At 45.5% G+C, this 20525-nt stretch overlaps 2 protein-coding genes and 1 pseudogene across 5 annotated transcripts in view; 1 reads left to right on the top strand and 2 right to left on the bottom strand.

The window, feature by feature from the left end:
* PFKFB1 (6-phosphofructo-2-kinase/fructose-2,6-biphosphatase 1) overlaps window positions 1-4621 on the top strand; it is a 67292-nt gene extending 62671 nt beyond the window's left edge. For 2 of the 4 annotated variants that reach the window (XM_008585827.1, XM_008585825.1), the window contains 4 exons: window positions 675-804; window positions 2777-2839; window positions 3877-3941; window positions 4282-4621. In XM_008585827.1, the coding sequence (XP_008584049.1) occupies window positions 675-804; window positions 2777-2839; window positions 3877-3941; window positions 4282-4341 (318 nt within the window). In that variant the 3' untranslated portion in view covers window positions 4342-4621. The remainder of the gene's footprint in view (window positions 1-674; window positions 805-2776; window positions 2840-3876; window positions 3942-4281) is intronic. The other 2 variants (XM_008585824.1, XM_008585826.1) reach the window with 1 other exon arrangement.
* Window positions 4622-6144: 1523 nt separating this feature from the next.
* LOC103601420 (trophinin-like) lies at window positions 6145-16174 on the bottom strand. Its single transcript, XM_008585823.1, is given in 13 exon segments — window positions 6145-6719; window positions 8345-8382; window positions 8384-8452; window positions 9245-9359; window positions 10118-10180; window positions 10580-10622; window positions 10716-10795; window positions 11458-11549; window positions 12092-12171; window positions 12436-12499; window positions 12607-12711; window positions 14865-14938; window positions 16114-16174. Coding segments are annotated over 12 exon segments (1074 nt in total). The 5' UTR covers window positions 14910-14938; window positions 16114-16174; the 3' UTR covers window positions 6145-6439.
* On the bottom strand, window positions 13678-14553 carry LOC103601419 (annotated as a pseudogene).
* Window positions 16175-20525: the final 4351 nt, after the last annotated feature.

Genomic DNA, 20525 nt, shown 5'->3' with positions numbered 1-20525 from the left:
TCTCAGCATAACATTTCCCAAACCATGTGGATAGAGTAATTCTGAATCGCCAGCCTACCTGAGGGAAGGCTTGTGGTTATAAATTCTTACAAGAGACTTTCTTAATATTTTCTACCAAGAGCCAAGGAGAGACAGACATATTTTCCTGTTGTTTCCCTTTGCCTATGGATGGACTTTTCTAGTTGACACTTCTACTGAAGGATTAAAGATGTGCCCTTTGAGGGTCTCAGATTTATGTGAAACTATCAGTCCCAACTCCTCACCTTATACACAACTAAGGCCTTGTCTCCTATTTCTATGAGGTTTTTAAATCTCAAGCCTTTTGGTTACTATGATTGGCAAATGCGCCCAGGGCATCTGTGGCTTCTACATCCACTTATCACTCTTTTTCTCAAATTTTCCTTCATTTTGGAACCCTATATTTATAGAATTTCCCTTATATTTTTGAAAAGTCAGTAATGCAGAGTTTTATTGTTGTTATTGTTATTTAGTCCACTATATTGATTGACCCCATTTAATAGATGAGAAACTGCGTTGCCTAAGGTTATACTACTGGGTCAACAACTGAACTGGCACCAGAACCAAGTTTTTCTGATTCCTAGTCTAGAGTTCTTCTGCTATGGATAAATATGCCTCATCTCCCTTTCTTATCCAACTATTTCTCTCACCTTTAGTCCTATGAGGATCTGGTTCAACGTCTGGAGCCAGTTATAATGGAGCTAGAACGACAGGAGAATGTACTGGTAATCTGCCACCAGGCTGTTATGCGGTGCCTTCTGGCCTACTTCCTCGACAAAAGTTCAGGTACCACCCTTTTCTCTGTTCTTGGCATGGGGAACTGGATACGATTGGAGGCCCTGACACCAACAATTAGGGGTTTATATCTTAGTGGTTAAGAGCACAGTATCTAGAACAAGTATGCCTAAGTTCAAATTCTTTCTCTGTCACATGCTAGCTGTACTACCTTTAAAAATTACTTTAACCTCTCTGGCCTTAGTTTCCTCATCTGAAAAATGGGGAGAATAATGGTGAAGTTTAAATAAACAACATTTATAAAGAGCTTAGAACAGTTCATGACACATTGTATGGGCTATATAAGTGTTAGCTGTTATTAGTATTAATATTATTCTGAGCTAACGTTTTCAAAGCCAGCATTAACAGACTGCCTCAACCCCAAAAAGATGAGCCAGTATTTCTCTGGAATATGCTGTCTTCAGGTGATAGTTGGGTCTTTTGTGGCCTCATGATCCTGATTATAGGTTTCTGTCTTTGCTGTAGGGATGATTTCCCCAAGATAGTGATGTTTTTATTTTAAATTTTTTCAAATGGTAATTTATTTTTTTAAACATCTAGACATTGTACGTATAGAGTATCTATACATTGACTACATATGCTGAACTGAAAACTAGGGCAGGTGGCCTGGCAAGGGATCATTCACACCTGTAGCACCTTCAGGTGTGAGAATCCATTTCTAATGTAGATTCTGAAGTGTTGGCATTTCCAGGATATTCTGAGAGTGTTTGAGAACAATGAAAGATGTTATTTGACACCTACAACGTCTTGTAATCTTGGATCTTTTCTGCAATGCTAGTTTCAAAATAAAGAGCATGTGTGATATGTAGTCATCCAGAATTGGAACCCAGGGAACTTGAGAAATTGACATTGGATAACTCATTTCCTATGCCTGGTCCTCAGTTTTCTCAATGGAAATAGGCGATGGGATGTGCAGTGGGGGGTTTTATGTTGATAGATTTCTGATATGTTCACATCTCTATTTTTGAGGGCAGTTTTTTGAGACCATCAGGCAGGCACTATAACTCACATTGTCCAGATGAGGAAGCGGAGGCCCAGAGAGGTGAAGTGACTTTCCCAAGGTCATAGGGCTCAAAGTATCAGGGACAGGAGTTGATCCCAGGTGCATGCCAAAGGCCCTCCTCTCTCAGATATGTATGGAGTGCAGAGTATGTGGGGAACATGAGAACCTTCCACTTTCTCCACTTCCTACCCATTTTCACGCACAGGCCACCCCAGCTGCTCACAACTGCCCTAGGAGCCAGGCAGGGCAGGGCTGAGCAGAGGATCTTACCACCATTACTCAGGTGAGTGATGGAATGAGGCTCAGAGAGATAATGGGACTGGGAATGCAAACCTACAGAAATTTAGGGTGGGGGCATCCTAAGAGTACATCTAGTATAGGCCTGTCTTGTGAAATGGGGACACCAAGGGCCAGATAGAAGAGGCCGAGCCGAGGTCACTAGTTGAGGCCATGGCAGAACTGGGTCAGAGACGTCAGGCAAATCACTTCCCTTCTCTCAGTGTGCTTCCTCATGTGCACAGTGAGGGCACACAGAGCCCCAGAGTACCAGTGAGGACACAATGAGAGTGCACAAACCCTGGTGCAGACCCTAACACATAGCAGGATCTCAAAAAACACTTGTGACATAAATTGTGGGCCTTTGTGGTGGTGAGGTCTGTGACAGGCCCAGACTGGGGGCAGCAGGGAGGTTTACTGTGGTCTCCTGTACACCCTTTGAGTGAGGAGGTGGCAGTCTCTGGGGCAGCTGGCCTGACCTTCTTGCAGGACCCACAATCTGCTCACATTCCCCAGGCCAGCCTCCTGCTCCCTTCCTCCCTTCCCAGCTGGCTCTCAGTGCTGCCCCCTGCAGAGGGTGGGAAGGGGAGGGGGAGGGGAAAAGTCCAGGAAGCCTGGAGACCTGGGGAAGTGGTACCCTGTCCAGCACCGTGTCTCTGAAGGCTACTTCCTCCTCCTTTCTAGATGAGCTTCCCTATCTCAAGTGCCCTCTGCACACAGTACTCAAACTCACACCTGTGGCTTATGGTGAGTGCTCCCACTCTGATCCAAAGAAAGGTACATAGAGGCCATGAGCATGCTCCTAAGTGCCTACCATTTGCCCAGCAGAGTTCTGGGGGAGGTTCCCTAGGTGGATGGGTGGATGTCCTGGTGGAGGTGGGACTGGTGATAGGATAGCGGGGAAGGACTGAAAGGGCCTCTAAATCCAAGTCCTGGCCCCAACTCTCTCTGTCTTTGCCAGAGCACCGAGCACGGAGCACTGAGAGCAGAGCAGGGAGCTGGGCCGGGATGGGGGGTGGAGGGGTTACCCAAATGCAACCAGATGAAAATTGTAGGATGGTGCTATATTAAAGAAAGAACTCAAAGACCAGCCTGGGTAATTTAGACTCTCTCAGGGCATTAATTAGCTATAAAATCTTCATGAGCGGAGAAGGGTCAGAATCACGTCTATTCCGGTGTGAACAGGGCAGAACGGCCTACTGAAGCCTGGAGTAGGGCACAGTCTTCAGGGTGGAGCTACGAGGGCTTCCAAGGCATTAGGTCTCCTCTGCCAGTCCCAGGCCCCAATGATGCACCGTCCTACTTTTTCAGGTTCCCTAGTGACCTTCTACACTCCTGGCATTGCCATAACCACATGGTCCTCTAATAAACTTTGCCTGGGATGGACCACCCAAAGCACTGACCTCAGGCCTCTTCCACCTCTTCAGCACCTAACATGGCTTGGAGGGTCCACAGAGTTCATCAGTATTACACAGATTAGATTGCTGCCCCACATACCACAAGAGTTGGGGGAAGCCACGGAGATCATCTCTCATCTCTATCTCTATCAGAGAACTCAGAGACAGTTAGGGGCAGAGATGAGAGGACACCCCATTGGCTGCCTGTTGGGTCTGGTGTCTTCCCCACACATTATGTATCTCCTCTAAATTCCTTTTCTACAGGGCAGTCACAATCTGCACACAGTATGGAGATGGGGTATGGGTGGTGATGGGGGGAATGATACCTCAGGGAAGATCTGTGCTTACCTTGGGGGCCTACAGACAGAGGGGTTGTTCTTTTCTGAGGCTGCAAAGTGGAGTCCATCTACCTGAATGTGGAGGCCGTGAACACACACCGGGAGAAGCCTGAGGTAGGTGGGGGGGAGTCTGTCGCCCAAGCTGGCTGTAGACGCAGGACATGGTGAAAGCACCTTCCCCCACAGAAAGGCTGCCCCAACTCCACGGAGCCTGGGTGTTTCACACCAACAGGTGGAATAACCAGCACCTGGAAATGGAGGAATCACAGCCCAGACCTGAGGCACCATAGAAATGTAGGGCCAGGGCCACCCCTGCCAAAAAGGCCTCAGGCTGAGATTCCCCCAAGCCTGGCTACCACGAAGAGAGCCTGGCAGTGAGAACCAGAGGCAGGAGAGGGGCTGGGGTCCTAAACTACTGTCTCCTTCCTATTAATCCTGGGTTCTTTCTTCTCAGAACGTGGACATTACCCGGGAACCTGAGGAAGCCTTGGATACTGTCCCTGCCCATTACTGAGCCCTTTCCAAGAGGTCAAGCTGTCTCTGTCCTCACTGTCTTCCACCTTTAGGAACACCTATCCTTGCCCTTCTCCTACCCACATTCTGACCTCGGTCTCACTGGGAGAGCCCTGCTTCTAACGAAGAAGTCCTCAAAAGCTCCAAACTAGATCTCAATTCCTGACCACAACCAAGGAGCTATCTAGCTCTGGATAAAGCTCTTTCTTTCTTAATTTCTATTCTCTTATCAATGAAGACTTCTTGTACTGCCTACAGGAGAGGAGGAGGTCATGATGAGGTTTCTCCCATTGTTCTCAAGTTCCTGAGTCTGATCCTGACACAGCTTTGGTGGTATGGGGGTGTGGAGTGGGCAAGGTCTTCCTCAAAGGAAGAGTTCCGAGGTAGCATCTCCAAAGATGGGGGAGAAGATAGGTCCCTGTGAGTGCCTATGGACCTTGTTCCTTGGTGTGCAGGGTAGCAGGAGGCATGACACCTTCATCTTTACACTTAGGGAAGAATTTGGCACTTGGGCCAAGTGCTCCACTCTTCTCCAACTCTTGCTGCCATCCTGAGTGATTTCACTGTCGATGAGAATGACCCAACCAATGCCCTGGCCTCCCAGTCCCTTGACCCCCTCAACTCGTGATCTTCTCCCTTTCAGCCATCCACTTCATGGACCTTGGAATCTTCTCCCTGGTCTAGCTTCTTCAATGCAAGCATCCCACTGTCTGACTACTGCCCCCCGCCCCCCCGCAGTCCTTACAACTCTCTGCATCATCCACAGGATCCCTAGCAGCATGCCTCCAAACATTAAGCCTGCATGGAGTATTTCTTGAATGAATAATATTTGTTCTTATACTGCACCAAGAATATAGACCTTTGATTTCTCCATTGCCTCCCAGTCCATCAGTCCTCTCCGTCTTCAATGTTCTTCCATCCCTAATCAGCTTGGATCCTATGGTCCATCTCTTCAGCCACTCTTCATGCACCTACTATGGGCCAGATACCAGTGACCCAGTGGAAAAGAGACAGATTCATATACTTGCTGCCTTTGTTTCCTTGTCCTTCCATCACAACCACCCAGCAAGACCCAAACCTTGTATAATCCACATCTTTTTTGGTTGGGATCTACTACAGGGTTGTCAATCATTGCTTGAAGTAGATATATATTTATCTGTTTCCATAACCACCCTTAAATTCTGTTCAAAGTCAGGGTCACCCACAATTCTCTGGTACCCTATCCCATCCCACCTTCTGAGAAATGGGCTATTCAGTCAATTCTTGACTCTTCCATATCTATCTTTTGTCCCTTTTTATTGGCTTTTGCCCCACAATCTATGCCATATGTTCGAGTCTTTCTCTCCTATCTCAAGAACACCCTCCCTTGTTCCTATGTCCACTCCTAGTTACCTCTCTCTCCATCTCTCCGTTCTTACACAAATGACTCAAAATGAATCTATACTTACTGTCCAGAACTCTCTCCCTTTGCCTTCTGCTCCAGGCTTTCCCCCTCTGTGTCTTTGCTCAAGCTATTATGCCCTTGCCTGCCATGCTTTCTCTAAGCCTCTATCCCAATGAAGTCATATTTGCCCTTTAGCCTAAAGCTGGAGCCTTACCCTCCCCAAATAGCCATGCTGATATCTAGCTCTTCTACAAACCCAAAATGTCACTCACAACTACTTACGCACATTAACAAACAAAAAACTCCAATTCATTTTGCAAATTTAATGTAACTCTGATACCAAAATATGACAGCACACAGAAGGAAAATAATAAAGCAGGAACAGCAAAGAGATTTTTCAGTGTCGTCACCCTCAGTTGATCAGTAGAAGCTGCTTAGACTGCTATGTGGACAGATTCCAAGGATATACTTTGGCTCCATGGGAAGGACTGTTGCAATTCATTAGCGATATCTGTAAACACGGGCATAAACTTGAAAACAAAACACCAAACAGAAATGCAGTTTAACACCAAATGTACTGTTTTCTCATACTTCCTTCATTGCCCTCATCTTCCCGCCTCACCCTCCAACCTCAGTGTTTTTCCTAACATCTCCCAACTCATACCCATCCCCATGGATTCTGGCTATGGACACATTGCAGTTACCTGAAACCTCACTAGCCATAGGAGAAGCCACAGGCACCAAGGCTGGTGGCTCCACCACCAAAGCCAGCACCAGTACTTGGTCCACCACTGAAGACAGCACTGCTGCTTGGTTCACCACCAAAGCTAGCACTGCTGCTCAGTCCACTGCTGAAGCCACTGGTGCTTGGTCCAGTGCAGAAGCCAGCACCAGTGCTTGGTCCACCACTAAAGCCCATAATAGAACTGGTTCCACTACTGAAGCCTGTGCCAGTGCTCGGTTCACCAGTAAAGCCAGTGCTGGCATTGGAACCACTGCCAAAGCCAATGATGGTACTTAGTCCTCTGTTGAAGCTGGCATTAGGCCCACTACCAAAACCATTGCTGGTGCTGAGGCCAGCATTAAAGCCAGTGCCAGTGCCAAGTGTGCTGCCAAAACCAGCACTGGTGCCTAGTCCACCATAAAAGCCATCACTGGTAACCAGTCCACCACTAAAGCTGGCACTGGTGCCTAGTCCACCACCGATGCCAGTTCTCATGCCTAGTTCACCACTGAAGCCAGTGCTGCTGCCTAGTCCACCACCAAAGCCAGCGCTGGTACCCAGTCCACCAACAAACCCAGCGCTGGTGCCTAGGCTGCCACCAAAGCCAATGCTGGTGCTTAACACACTGCCAAAGCTGAAACCAGCACTGGTGCTGGGTCCATCCCCAAAACTGGCACTGATAGCACCACTAAAGCAGGCACTGGTGCAAGGAGGGCCACCAAAGCATAGATTGGTGTTAGATGCACTGCCAAAGCTGAGGCTGGTATTGGGAGCTCCACCAAAACACAGGCTGATGCTGTCAGCTCTCCAAAGCTGACGCTAGTGCTGGGAGCACTGCCAAAGCCGATGTTGGTTCTGGGAGCACTGCCAAAGCCGATGTTGGTGCTGGGAGCACCGCCAAAGCCAATGCTGTTGTTGGGAGCACCACCAAAGTCGGTAGTGGTACTATGTGTCCCACTGAAGCCAACAATGGTGCTGAATGCACTGCCAAAACAAGGGTTGGTGCTGGGTGCACTGCCGAAGCCAACACTGGTACTGACAGCACCACTGAAGCTAGCACTAGTGCTGACAGCCCCACTGAAACCAGCAGTGGTACTGAGTGCAGTGCTGAAAACAGCAGTGGTGTTGAGTGTACTGCCAAAGCTGGCACTGGTGCTGGGAGAACTACCAAAGGAAACACTGCTGCTGAGTGTACCACCAAAACCAGTGCTGGTGCTGAGAGAGCCACCAACGCAGATACTGGTACTAACTGTGCCCCAAAGCTGACACCAGAGCTTGGAGAACCACCAAAGCAGACCCTGGTGCTGAGTGTGCCTCCAAAGCCAGAGCTGGTTCCACCACTGAAACTGGTGCTAATGTTGAGTGGGTCACTAAAACTAGAGCTGACAAAGGTGTGCCACCAAAGGTAATGCTGGGTCTACCACTGAAACTAGTGCTAGTGCTGGATGTGCCACCAAGGCTAATGCTGGCTGTGCTGCTGAAGCTGGAGTTAGTCCTGGTTGTGCCATCAAAGCTAATGCTGGCTGCACTACTGAAGCTGGCACTGGTGCTGGATGCATCACCAAAGGTAATGGGTGCACCACCAAAGGTAATGGATGCACCATCAAAGGTAATGCCAGCTCTGCCACCAAATCCACCACTAGGGCTGGGTGAACCACTGAAACTAATACTAGCATCATCACTGAAGCTAGTCCTTGTGCTAGCTCCTCTGCTGAAAATGACATTGGTGCAAGCATATGCATTTTCTTAGGCTCTAGCCTCAATTTCAAATGAAAACCTGCTCCAGGCCTGACCGTCATCACCTAACTCTTCCCTTGTTAGGCAGTTGATATCCATGTCATCCCAATTCCAGAGCCCAGCCACAGCTTCCTCTCCAAACCCCATTTGGGCTCTTGCCTCAGCCCTGACCTCAACCTCAGCCACAGCCACAGCTGCAGCTTGGACTTCCATCTCCACCATCTCCCAGTACTGAGCAGTCCAGTCCTTGGGGTCTTTCTTCTGCACCTGAAATGGGAATGATAATCATTATAAGAAAATATCCCTTGTAATTATGTATTAAGCACCTACTATGGGCTTTGTATAAAACTAATAGCAATAATTCTAAAACAATTCTTAGTTATTGGGGCTCTATCATGGGTCAGTCCTGAGATCTAATTTCAGCTCTAATAACTTAGGTCCTATATGACCTTGAATCAGTTATTTAATCTCACTGAGCCTAATGTCTTCATTTGTAATAAGGGAAATAATAAAAGAGTAAGTATGTTATGGACTGAATGCTTGTGTCCCTTCAAAGGTCATAGGTTGAATTCCTAACCTCAATTGTGACCGCATTTGGAGACAAGGCCATTATAGAGATACTTAAGGTTAAATGAAGTCATAATGATAGGTCCTTGATCCAATAGGATTAGTGTCCTTATAAGAAGAGACATCAGAGAGCTTGCTCACTCTCTCTCTCTCTACCGTGTGATGACATAGCAAGAAGATGACAATCTGCAAGCCCAGAAGAGAGCCCTCACTAGAAACCAACCCTGGTGGACCTTGCTCTGGGATTCTCAGTCTATGGTATTTTGTTATGGCAGCCCAAAGTGATTAATTAATTGATTAAATAATTGATTAAATATGAAAGCTAAATTAGACAATGTAAACTATATATCTAACAGCATTCTGGGACACAAATGAGGCTCCATATATTTATATATGAACTGCAGGCTGCCCTGTACCTGCCCGCCCCTGAACATAGCCTGCCCCAGCCAAGGTCATCCCTAATATGCGAAGTTCAGGCAATTCTCCTATTACCTTGCATGCAAACTTGAGAACTTTCATCTTGCTAGTCTCATGGTAGGAGTGCAAGCCCCAGAAGAACTAATATTCAGCTGGACTGTTGTTGGTGACCCTCTTGTATTCCAGATATCTTGGAGAAGGGAAATGAAACTTGCTTCTAACCAAGGAAACCTGTTGTCTAACCACTAGGCACCAGGTGGCAACCTCCTACAAACAATTAAACAGCCCCTGAGAAAGATTTCCCAGACCCTCCAGCCCCAGACTCAGTCCCAAACAGTTCATGGTCTTGGCCTCCAATACTGGGCCACTTCCCATTGGCCCTGTGCAAAGCAGTCATTTGCAGTGCTGTAGAGGCATATATAGGGCATGATGTCACAGGGAGGCCAAAGTACCATGCTATCTGTGAAGAGTAAACCCAGATTCCTGTTGGGTGTGCTGTAAACAGAGGAACCATTCTTCAGGCCCCCTGCTTTGAGCACACCCCACTGCAAGGGCCAGTTGTTTGATCTGGCCCAGTCCTGGAAAGGTCCATATGTGAATTTTAGACAGGACTCAGTTCTAGGACACAGGATCTCTATTCCTCTAAAGCTAGTGTAAGAAAGGTGCTGACTAAGCACTTTCTGAACCAGACCATCACACCCAGAATATACTTCAGGGCCAGACAAAGCCCCCAAACACCACTTACTTCTTTTTTTTTTTTTTTTTTTTGTGACCAGTAAGGGGATCGTAACCCTTGGCTTGGTGTCACCCGCACCACACTCAGCCAGTGAGCGCATCGGCCATCCCTATATAGGATCCGAACCCGCAGCCTTGGCACTCCCAGCGCTGCTGTGCTCCCAGCGCCGCACTCTCCCGAGTGACCCACAGGGTTGGCCCAACACCACTTACTTCTGTTTCACAAATTTGTCTGTGATGAGCTTCCTCACTTCCCCAAGGAATGAATGCCTCACCCTAACAATGGGAAAAATAACCCATGAACACAGATCAGAACTTCCCAGATGAAGGCAGAGGCATTTTCCAACATGGAAGAGATCTCTTTAGCGCATGGAGCAGTCTCAGTGAAGTGAAGAAAGTAGTGAGCACATGGCCACTAGAAGCAGTGGAGGCCAGATGGCTGTTTGTCAGGGATCGCTGAAGGTCTAACTTACATTTCAGCTCAGAACAGAAGACAGAGGGAACAGAGAGTTCAGAACCATTTCCTCATCCACCCAATTCAGAACCCTGGACCCTCCACCCAGGCCAGCACCCCTCGCCCACTCCACCAGACCACCAGGCTGCTGCAATCCTGGGATTGTCGTCTCATGCCAAAGGATAACACGGACAGCAAGTGCTGAGAGAACCCAATCACACCCAGGGCACAGCCCCAACTTGCACAGCACCTCCCAGATGACAGCTACAAGGGGAGGCAAGAGGAGACAGGGACAGGAAATGGACACATGGAATTGAGACCATGGTCACACATTTGGCTACATGCCCAGCCACGCACCCTCACTGGCCTTGTTGCCATTCATTAAAATGATACTCAGAATCACCATGAGAAGACCTAGCTTGGGTATGTCCTTGGTCCTAAGGGAACAATAGGACAGAGAGAAGGTTTATGTTCAGCGGCCACCTGCAAAAGACACACCAGCCAGCTCGCTAGGCTAGTCTTGCCCAGATTACTCATGCATGGGAGAATTCTGCCCAGTCTATACTTTAAGCTCTGTGTGGCCCCGGGCAAGGCACTTAGACTTGTGAGCCTTGGTCTCCTATTCAATAAAATGGGAAAATCACATCCTACCTTAACCGGGTTGCCAAGAAGCTGGAAGAATGCCTGTTAACCTGGTACAACAGAAGCACCCAGTCAATGTGAGTCCCTTCTTTTGCTCCCAGACCCCTCAGCCCTGAGAGAATTCAAGGCAGAGCCCCAGTGACGCTCCTGGTCAGGCCAGGCTCTCAGTAGGAAGACATAAGCAATGACAGCCCTGCTCTCCTGAGAAGCTTCTGGAGGGACAACAAACCTGACAGTAGGAATGCCCACCCCAGGCTCCTATACCTTTCAGTCAATCATAATGAGGCACTGCTACTGCGCACAGGGCTCCAACTATGTGCAGGAGCTGGGGCGGTGGCTTTGTATGCCCTGTCTTCCCTGACTCTATAAGAGGATGAGAGGAGAGAGGACAGGGAAGAGGTAGTACCATGGACAAAAGCAGAAGCCCCCCTCCCACCGCAGCCCTTTTCCAGCTTACGTTCCCAGTATGCCTGTGGAGCGTTCCTGAGTGCTGATGAGAATATATAAGCTACTTTGTTTATCGATTTCCTTCAGATTGACTCGAAACATCTGTCATGTAAAAGAATAGTCTGTGTGATCACAAAATTCAACTTAGGCATCAGTGAGCTTCCTTTCCTGGACATCCCACAGCTCCCCGTGTACCTATGGGAATACCTGGGGGGTTTGTGTGTGTTAGAAATCAGTGAGATAATGCACATAGAGCACAAAGTTAAGTACCTGGCACACAGGTAAACATGCATCAAATGTACTGTTGTCATCAACATCATCTTTGAGATTAGTGGGAATCTAGGGAGACAGAAAATGGGAATGGAAGGCAGAGGTGAGCATGTGAAATACATGACAGGAGTGTCCAGCAGTGGATGGAAGCTAGGACTAAGTTGGGTGACTTGGGTCCTAGCTGTGCTTCCACCACTGACTTGCTGTGTGACCCATGGCTAGCCTACGCCCCGCCCTAGGTTGTGGTCGGCCCATCTGCACGGTGATGGGGCTGCATTAGCAGGTCTCTGTTGTTCTCCCTGGAAGGGACATGTACACCTTTGTTCGATTTAGGGCTTCCCCACTGCACCCATCCCCCAGGGCTGCCCCTTCACCTTTTCCAGAGCATAGCTTGCTCATTTAATGACCTCTGGGAAATATTCATCATATTCTTGGATGATATCCTTCAGCATGTCTGTAAGAAGGGAGAGGTGGAAGCAGGTGGACTGAGCAGGGGCCACAGAGCTGTAACCCTTTTGCCAGTTCTGTGGTGTCAATGCAATCAGAGTCCCGAACTGGATTAATGGGAGATGCCAGCCATGGCAGAGGGTGAGGAGGGCAGGGGTGAAGATGTGAGAGAACAAGGAGGCCATAAGGCAGGTGAACAGTCACCCCCAGGCCATGGGGGAAGAAGAGAGTGCAGAGGAGAGCTCAAGAAGGGAGGTTGATAAGATACTACCTGAGCGCTTGATGGGGATCTTTGTCTGGTCTTTAACCAATAGGTATTTCACCAACTTATTTGCCTGGGAGAATAGAAATAGATGGGGAGATAGTATGTTTTCAGAAAACTTGGTAGGATGGCAGAGAAGAGGGCAGGCAAAGAAGAGAATGGGAAGAATTGAATTCTTACCCTTTCTTGCAAAATGGCCACATCTTGGGGTGGAAGAGGCCTCCAGCTCCATGGGATCCACTTGTAATTACTTCCATTTCTCTCATCACCATTCAGATGCTTGGACTTCATCATCAGAAAGAAGTAAGGTCCAGAGTCACTAGGTGAAAGAGATGGTTCTGTCTTCTCATCCTGCCTCCTCCAGAAAGCACCCCAATCCCTCCGCTGCAGTGGGGCCTAACCCTGGTATTGACAGCCCTGAATCCTGGGCTTGTCTTTCACTTGTTTTCTAGGCAGGAATGGAGTTTCATTCCCTTGTCAAGACAGGAGAAACCCAAGGGAAGCCACCGCTGATTCGGCTAGCTGTATCCCTTGGACAAGTCACTTCACCTCTCTGGTACTCAGTTTTCTCATCTGTAAAATGGAGATCTATGACCCCTAGTTGGTACAAGTTACTTTCATGACATAAAGACATAACCTGTGTAAATGTACCCAACACAAAGCTTGGCGCACGCTAACTACTATGTAAACACAAGTTGAATTACATACAGGTTGTAGCTAAGTGTATGGATGTCTTATTTCCCAACCAATCTGTGAACTGCCAGGGGCCAAAACTGTACACATTCTTCTCAGCATCTCCCACAGCCTATCTGAGCACGGGGACTGGCTCAAAATAAAAAGGTTCAGTAAACTCTTATAGAAGAAATGAACAAACTAGAAGGATAGAAATGGAAAAGAAGCACAAAGTTAAGGATGGTGGTGTTAGATATCTCACCTTTTGGTTCCTCTTGCCCTGGACCCTGGTTGTGGGCTCCAGACTCAACTGAGCCAGACAGTCATCTGCCAGGGCCTGGACAGCAGCAGCAACCCGAGTCTCAAGGTCACTTATGTGAGTCTGAGAGGTGGCCATCTTGGCCTGAACCCCTTGGTCAGCAATCTGAGTCTGGCTTTCAGTTGCCCAAGCCTTACTGGCAACCTTCCAAGACCCTCTCTTGACCCAAAGGGTGGCTGCTAGGGCTTAGTCTGTGATTATTTGAGTGGCAGGTGGGGCCTCAGAGATCTCAGAGGCAGAATTTGGGCCCTTATTGGCAGCTTTCTTGCCCTTGGATTTTTTGGTCCAGATAGCTGCTGCTGAGATCTCAATCTGCCTGATAGCTGCCTCAGTAGCATTTGAGGCCTCTAGATGCTCATTGTCAGTACTTGCAGCCTTAGCAGCTGTCTTCTTAGCTTCAGAGGCTTTCTTGGTTCAGGTGGAGGCTGCTTTGGCCTGATATTGGCTGTCTCATTGGTAATTTGGCCTTGGGTCGTAGCTGTATAGATGGCAGTTGGCCTTGGGTCATAGCTGTATAGATGGCAGTTGAAGCCAGTGAGATCTTGGTGGCACTAGCTATAACCTCATTAGCAGCCTTCTTAGTGTTAGAAGCTTTTTTAGGCTTGGTGGAGGCTATCAAGACCTGGGAATTGGCTAACTCACTGTCAACTGGAACCTGGATAGTTTGTGAGATGATTGGTAGATTTAAGCCCTGCAAGGGAGACTTGAGCTGTGTAGTGACACCCTCACTACCAGTTGGGGCTGAGAAACAGGCTGCCTTGACAGTAACTCTTTTCACCTTGTTGGCTTTCTTAGGCTGAGCAATGACTGAAAAGGCTTGAGTACTGGCTGCCTCAGTAGTTAGCTGAAGCCTGGCTGATCTGGGTGATGATTGGCAGGTTTAAAGCCTGAAGAGTTATTTTGGACTTGTTGATGGCAATCTCATCAGCAGATGGGACTGGAGGGGCAGCAGGTGCAGCTTTAGTAATAGCCTTAATAGGGGCCTTCTTGGTCTTGCTTTTCTTAGGCTGGTTGACAGTTGGTGGGTCCATGGCCAGGGTGTTCTTGGTTGTCGTCAACAGGGTATGCATCAACAAGACACTATCCTCTTCTGTGGTTTCAGTCTGTACATCTGGACGGAAGGGAAGCTGCAGGCTCCCAGGGAGAGGAAGAGGGCCCTACACACTTAGGATTATGATCCTCTGAGCCATTTGGCCTCCCTACAGCCCACCCCTTTCTACGAAGGCCTCCCCTTCCTCTGAGTGGTGATTGATTGAAGGGGGTCCAGATTGAAGGGGAAGGGAGCAGGAGATAAAATCAGTCAGATTTTCCTCTTCTACCCCTCCACCACACAGGTGAGCACTGACACAGGTTAGGCAGGAAATTATGCAACTACATAGAAATAGGGGGATCAAAAGCAGTAAGTGAACTCAGGACAGGACCTGATGAGAATGCAAAGAGGCCTCACCTGGAATGGGGACATCCTATAACTGTAGTCATTTCTCCTATCCATCTTTCTGGGAGGCCAAGTAACAGCTGAGCCTGAAGGGAATGGGTCTGAGTTAGGGAAGAATGACAGGTTTGGGGAGATTCCTCAGATGTCTCACGTGTCCTGAAGGAGGGGGGATCTCATCTAACCTTGGGCCCTGAACCTTTCAACTCCTGGGTTCTGATACCTAGAAACCCAGGCCATCTGGTTTTCAAGCCCCAGCGTCTTTTGACTCAAGAGGACAAGTTAGTTCTACGACCCCACCTCTTTACACGACCCTACCGCAACTTGATAGTGCTCATTGCACCGACCCAAAGCCCTTTCTCAGGCCCACCGCTTTCCCTAGAGAAACTGTTCAAGACCCTCAGCGCGCATGCGCGTTGGTGGGCAGGACCGTTAACCGGCTCATTCCCACAGGAATGAATGCCCCCTGCTCTCAGAGCAGCAGAACATCTGGGCTCCACTCCTGACCCAATCTTTCTAACGACATCTCATCTCTGTCCAACCCTTCCCCCAACACCGGCCCCCTCCCTCCGCTCTGCAGTATTGCTCCGCACCGCCCCTTCCCCAACACCTCTCCTCTGTGGTACAGCCGTGCACCGCCCTTTTCAGATATGCCCCCTCCCTCCGCTCTGCCGTAAGTCTCTGCACCGCCCCTTCTCCAACACGGTTCCCCCGCCTCATTCCACGTCTGCAAGTGCCCGGCTCCGCCCTTTCTGCAACATGGATACCCCACCCCCAAATCCAACGGTGTTAACCTTGTGTGTATTCCTTGTTCTCAAACTCTACCAGGTCCTAGCTCTTCCCTTTGCAAACCGGAACCAACAGGGCCCCAGCTCCTCCTTTCTCCCGTCAGAGCCTGGTCCTATCAAAAGGGATTCTGCCCCCCTTCTTTCTCTGGGTCCCCATCCCTCTTTTCTGTGGTCCAAACCGGGTCCTGCCCCCTCTCTCCAGCCGGAACAGGGTCCTGCTGTCTCCTCCCTCCTGAACTTGGCCCTCCTCCCTTCTTGCTACCGACTGAATGATTTTTCGATCTTTCCTTTCTCAAGTTTCAAACGGGTCTGCATCCTTCCTTTCTACGTCCCAAACTTGAGCCTAGATCTCTCCTTTCTTTGGCCCAAATGGGGATTCTGCCCCTTCCATTCTCCCGTATGAACCGGGTCCAGGCACCTCTAAACACAACCACTTTGTGGCTAGGTCCCTAATTCCCAGCAGGTTTTCTTCAAACCTTGGGGCCTTGTGGAGTCAGGCACGTCGAAGCTGCAGTCCGGAGGCCCCCACAGGGTCTTCACTAAAGCTAGGTACCTCGACTCACTCACTTGAGTTCAAAAGGCATCCTTCTCTCCAAACCTCTCCTTAGGTTTGAGCCTGTCACCCACTCCACCCCTCCTTGTCCGGAAGTGGTCCTGTCTCTTTCTGCCTCTAGAGGGGTTCTCTGTCCCTGCCAGTCTGCCCCCTCCCACGCTCCCTACTTCCTCTCTTCAATGTAGCTCCTCCTTTTTGCTTACTGCTCCTTATTCAGCAATCTCTCCCTCCTACTCTCCATTTGATTTCTCTATTCTTCACACTGTATCCCCGTTCCTATTTAATTCTCCTGTTCCCCCTAGGAGAAATATGCTTCTCTGAGCTCCCCAACTGTGTGTCTCGGTCTCTCTCCCCAGGAGCTGCTCTGGGGGCAGGGGACTAGGTTGCATTCATTTCTGTCTCCTGTATGACCAAATTAAGACATTTACAGACTAAACACTAGAAGATAGGGTGCCCCCAGATCATATGCAATCCAGAATAAAAATAGTAAATGTAAGAAAGTCTACAAAAGCTTTTTATTTATTCCACAATGACTATATTGATCTTTTAAAAAATATTAACTTATTTCAAAAATATTGGAGCTGTTTTCCTACTTTACTGTGCACTAAGCAAATACTTAGATTATCTCTTGTGACATGGCCCACTGCTCCCCAGTCAGAAAACAACTTACGGCATTGATTTATTCACTCATTCAAAAGAGAGCAGGGGTAACTATACTTATGTCAGATAAAAGAGACTTTAAGTCAAAAACTGTAAAATGAGACAATAAAATAACATTATATAATGATAAAATAGTCAATTCATCAAGAGGCTATAACAATTTTTAAAATATGAGTATGAACCAACATTGAAAGACCTAAATATGCAAAGCAAATATTACTAGATCTGAAGGGAGAGGTAGACTACAATGCAACAATACTAAAGGACTTCAATAATCCACTGTCAACAATGCACATCATCCAGACATAAAATCAATAAGGAAACATGGGACTTGAACTACACTTCAGACCAAATGGAATTAACAGACATACACAGAACAGTCCATCCAATGGTGAACATTCTCCAGGGTAGATCCTAAGTTAGGCAACAAAACAAGTCTTAACAAACTTAAGAAGACTGAAATCATATCAAGCATCTTTTCACTGCAATGATATAAAACAGAAATCGATAACAGGAAGATTTTCAAAAATTCATGAATATGTGGAAATTAAACAACATGCTCCTGAACAACCAATGGGTTGAAAAAAAAACTAAAAAGGAAATTTAAAATATTGGGACAAACAAAAATGGATGCACAATATACCAAAACTTACAGGATGCAGCAAAAGAAGTTCTAAGAGGGAAGTTTATAGCAATAAATGCCTACATCAAAAAGAAGAAAGATTCCAAATAAACAACCCAACATTACACTGAAAGGAACTATAAAAAGAAGAACAAACAAAGGCCAAAGTTAGTATAAGGAAGGAAATAATAAAGATTAGAGCATAAATAAATAAAATAGAGACTAGAAAAACAATAAAAAGGTCAATGAAACTAAGAATTGATGTTTTGAAACTTGAAAACAAAATTTACAACCTTTAGCTAGATCAACTAAAAAAACATGAGAAGACTAAAATAAAATCAAGAATGAAAGAGAAGATATTACAACTGATACCACAGAAATACATAGAATTATAAGAGACTTCTAAGAACAATTATATGGCAAGAAATTGGAAACCTTGAAGAAATGAATAAATTCCTATACACATACAACCTACCAAAACTGAATCATGAAGAAATAGAAAACATGAAGAAATGTATAATGAGGAAGGAGATTGAATCAATAACAAAAAATCTCCCATCAGGGAAAAGCCCAGGACCTGGTGGATTCACTGATGAATTCTACCAAACATTTAAAGAGTTAATACCAACCTTCTTCAAACTCTTCCAGAACATTGAAGATTAGGCAATACGTCCAAACTCATTTTACAAGGCCAGCATTACTCTGATAGTAGAAATGTAAAAGTACAAGAAAGTAAAATTACAGGACAATATCCCTGATAAATATAGATGCAAAAAAACTTCAACAAAATACTAGGAAACTGAATTCAACAGCACATTAGAAGGATCATTGACTGTGATCAAGTGGTAGTTATCCCAGGGATACAAGGATAGTTCAAAATATACAAGTCACTAAAAGTGATACACCACATTAAAAGAAAAAAAGACAAAAACCATTTGATCATCTTAGTAGATGCAGAAAAGGAATTTGACAAAATTCAACAACGTTTAATGATAAAGACTCTCGACAAACTAGGTATACAAGGAATGTACCCCAACACAATAAAGGCCATGTACAACAAGCCCATAGCTAACATCATACTCAAGGGTGAAAAGCTTTTTCTCTAAGAACAGAAACAAGACAAGGATGCCCACTCATACTCCTTTTATTCAACATAGTACTGGAAGTCCTAACCAGAGGAATTAGGTAAGAGGAAGAAATAAAAGGCATCTAAATTCAAAAGGAAGAAGTTGAATTGTCCCTGTTTGCAGATGACATGATCTTATATATAGAAAACCCTATAGAATCCATGTACAAAAAACTGTTAGAACTGATAAACAAATTCAGGAAAGTTGCAGGATATAAAACCAACATAAAAAATCAGTTTGATTTCTATACGTTAACAATGAACTATCCAAAAACAAAAGAAATCAAGAAAAGAATCTCATTTACAACAGCATCAAAAATAAAATAAAATACTTAGAAATAAATTTAACCAAGCAGGTGAAAAATCTGTACACTGAAAACTGTAAAACATTGATAAAAGAAATTGAAGAAGACACAAATGAATGGAAAGCTATCCTATGATTGTAGATTAGAAAAATTAATACCATTTAAATGTCCATACAACCCAAAGTGATGTACATATCAATGCAATACCTATCAGAATTCCAATGACATTTTTTACAGAAATAGAAAAACCAAGTTTAAAATTCATAAGGAACCACAAAAGACCCCAATTTTAAAAATAAACACAAAAGTTAATTGTATCAAGATTAGGTGGAAGGTTATGAGCAGCACCCCACATAGCTGTCAATCCTTGTAAAAATAAATAGAGCAATCACTTAAATTGAACTTCCTGTATATCAGGATGCAGCACCTATGCTTACTAAGACTGCAGCAGAGGACACAGAAAAGTACAGAGTGTAAGAGTGTATTGGGTACTTTTAGGGATCCTCAAAAAAGGCTCTATCAGGAAGAAATAAGCTGAGTCTCAGACTGGCCAGAATGAAAGTCAGTAAGCATGTAATTATGAAAATGCAAATTACCATGAGGTACCACTTTTACCTATAAAAATAGCAAAAACTGAGGCTGGTCTGTTAGCTCAGTTGGCTAGAGCATTGTCTTGTAACAACAAGTTCACGGGGTTGATTCCCTGCACCAACCAGCCACCAAAAAAAAAAAAAAAAAGTAAAGGAAATATGTTCTAACATAGCAATAATTAAAAATATATAAATGAGATAAATTCACAATTTAAAAAAATTTTTAAAATTAATAATATGTCTAAAAGAAACAAAACTTAAAATAATACATGAAAACTGGAAAAATGCTTTTGGTTCCTTTTTCGAGCATTGTCTTGTAACAACAAATTCCCGGGTTTGATTCCCCGCCCCAACCAGCCCCCAAAAAAAAAAAAAAAAAAGTAAGTAAAAATAAAAAAACCCTAACTAGAAAAAAAAAAAAAAGATTAATAGTACACAGTGTTGGGGAGAGTATCAGAATATAGGCATTCTCACTCAGTATTTGTGGAGGTATACATTTGTCCAACTACATTTTCTAGTAAAACTTAGGAGATATATAACCTAGAATCTAAAATTTTCACTACCAGATAGTATCCCATAGAAAAGTGTCTAAGGATCCATGAAACAAAAATGTTTATTTCAGCAGTGTTTGTAGTAGAACAAAAGTTGAAAGCTATCCAAAATAAAAAGAGAAACAGGCAATTTGGCAAGTAAATTGTAGCATATTCATTCAATGGGATACTATACAACAATTAAAATATGTATCAAAATGAATATTTACCTACTGATATTTTCAGTATGATATCATTTGTATAAAGTTTGAAAACATGCAAAACTATGCTATACATTATTAATGGATACATACACATATCTTAATAGTATAAAATATGCACAGGGAGGGAAGAAGAAATGGGATTTGAAAGGGGGTAACACAAGTATCTTCAACTCCATCTGAAGTATTCTATGTATTTTAAAAATATATAAATCAAGCAGAGCTTGGTAGTAATAAGCTGCTAGAAACTGGTAGTGATCTTTCTCATTAGTTGGTGTCCA

The sequence above is a fragment of the Galeopterus variegatus genome, unplaced genomic scaffold, assembly GCF_000696425.1.
Source record: "Galeopterus variegatus unplaced genomic scaffold, G_variegatus-3.0.2 Scaffold3728, whole genome shotgun sequence".
Classification (NCBI taxonomy): Eukaryota; Metazoa; Chordata; class Mammalia; order Dermoptera; family Cynocephalidae; genus Galeopterus; species Galeopterus variegatus.
This window is presented reverse-complemented; position numbering and strand designations above follow the sequence as displayed.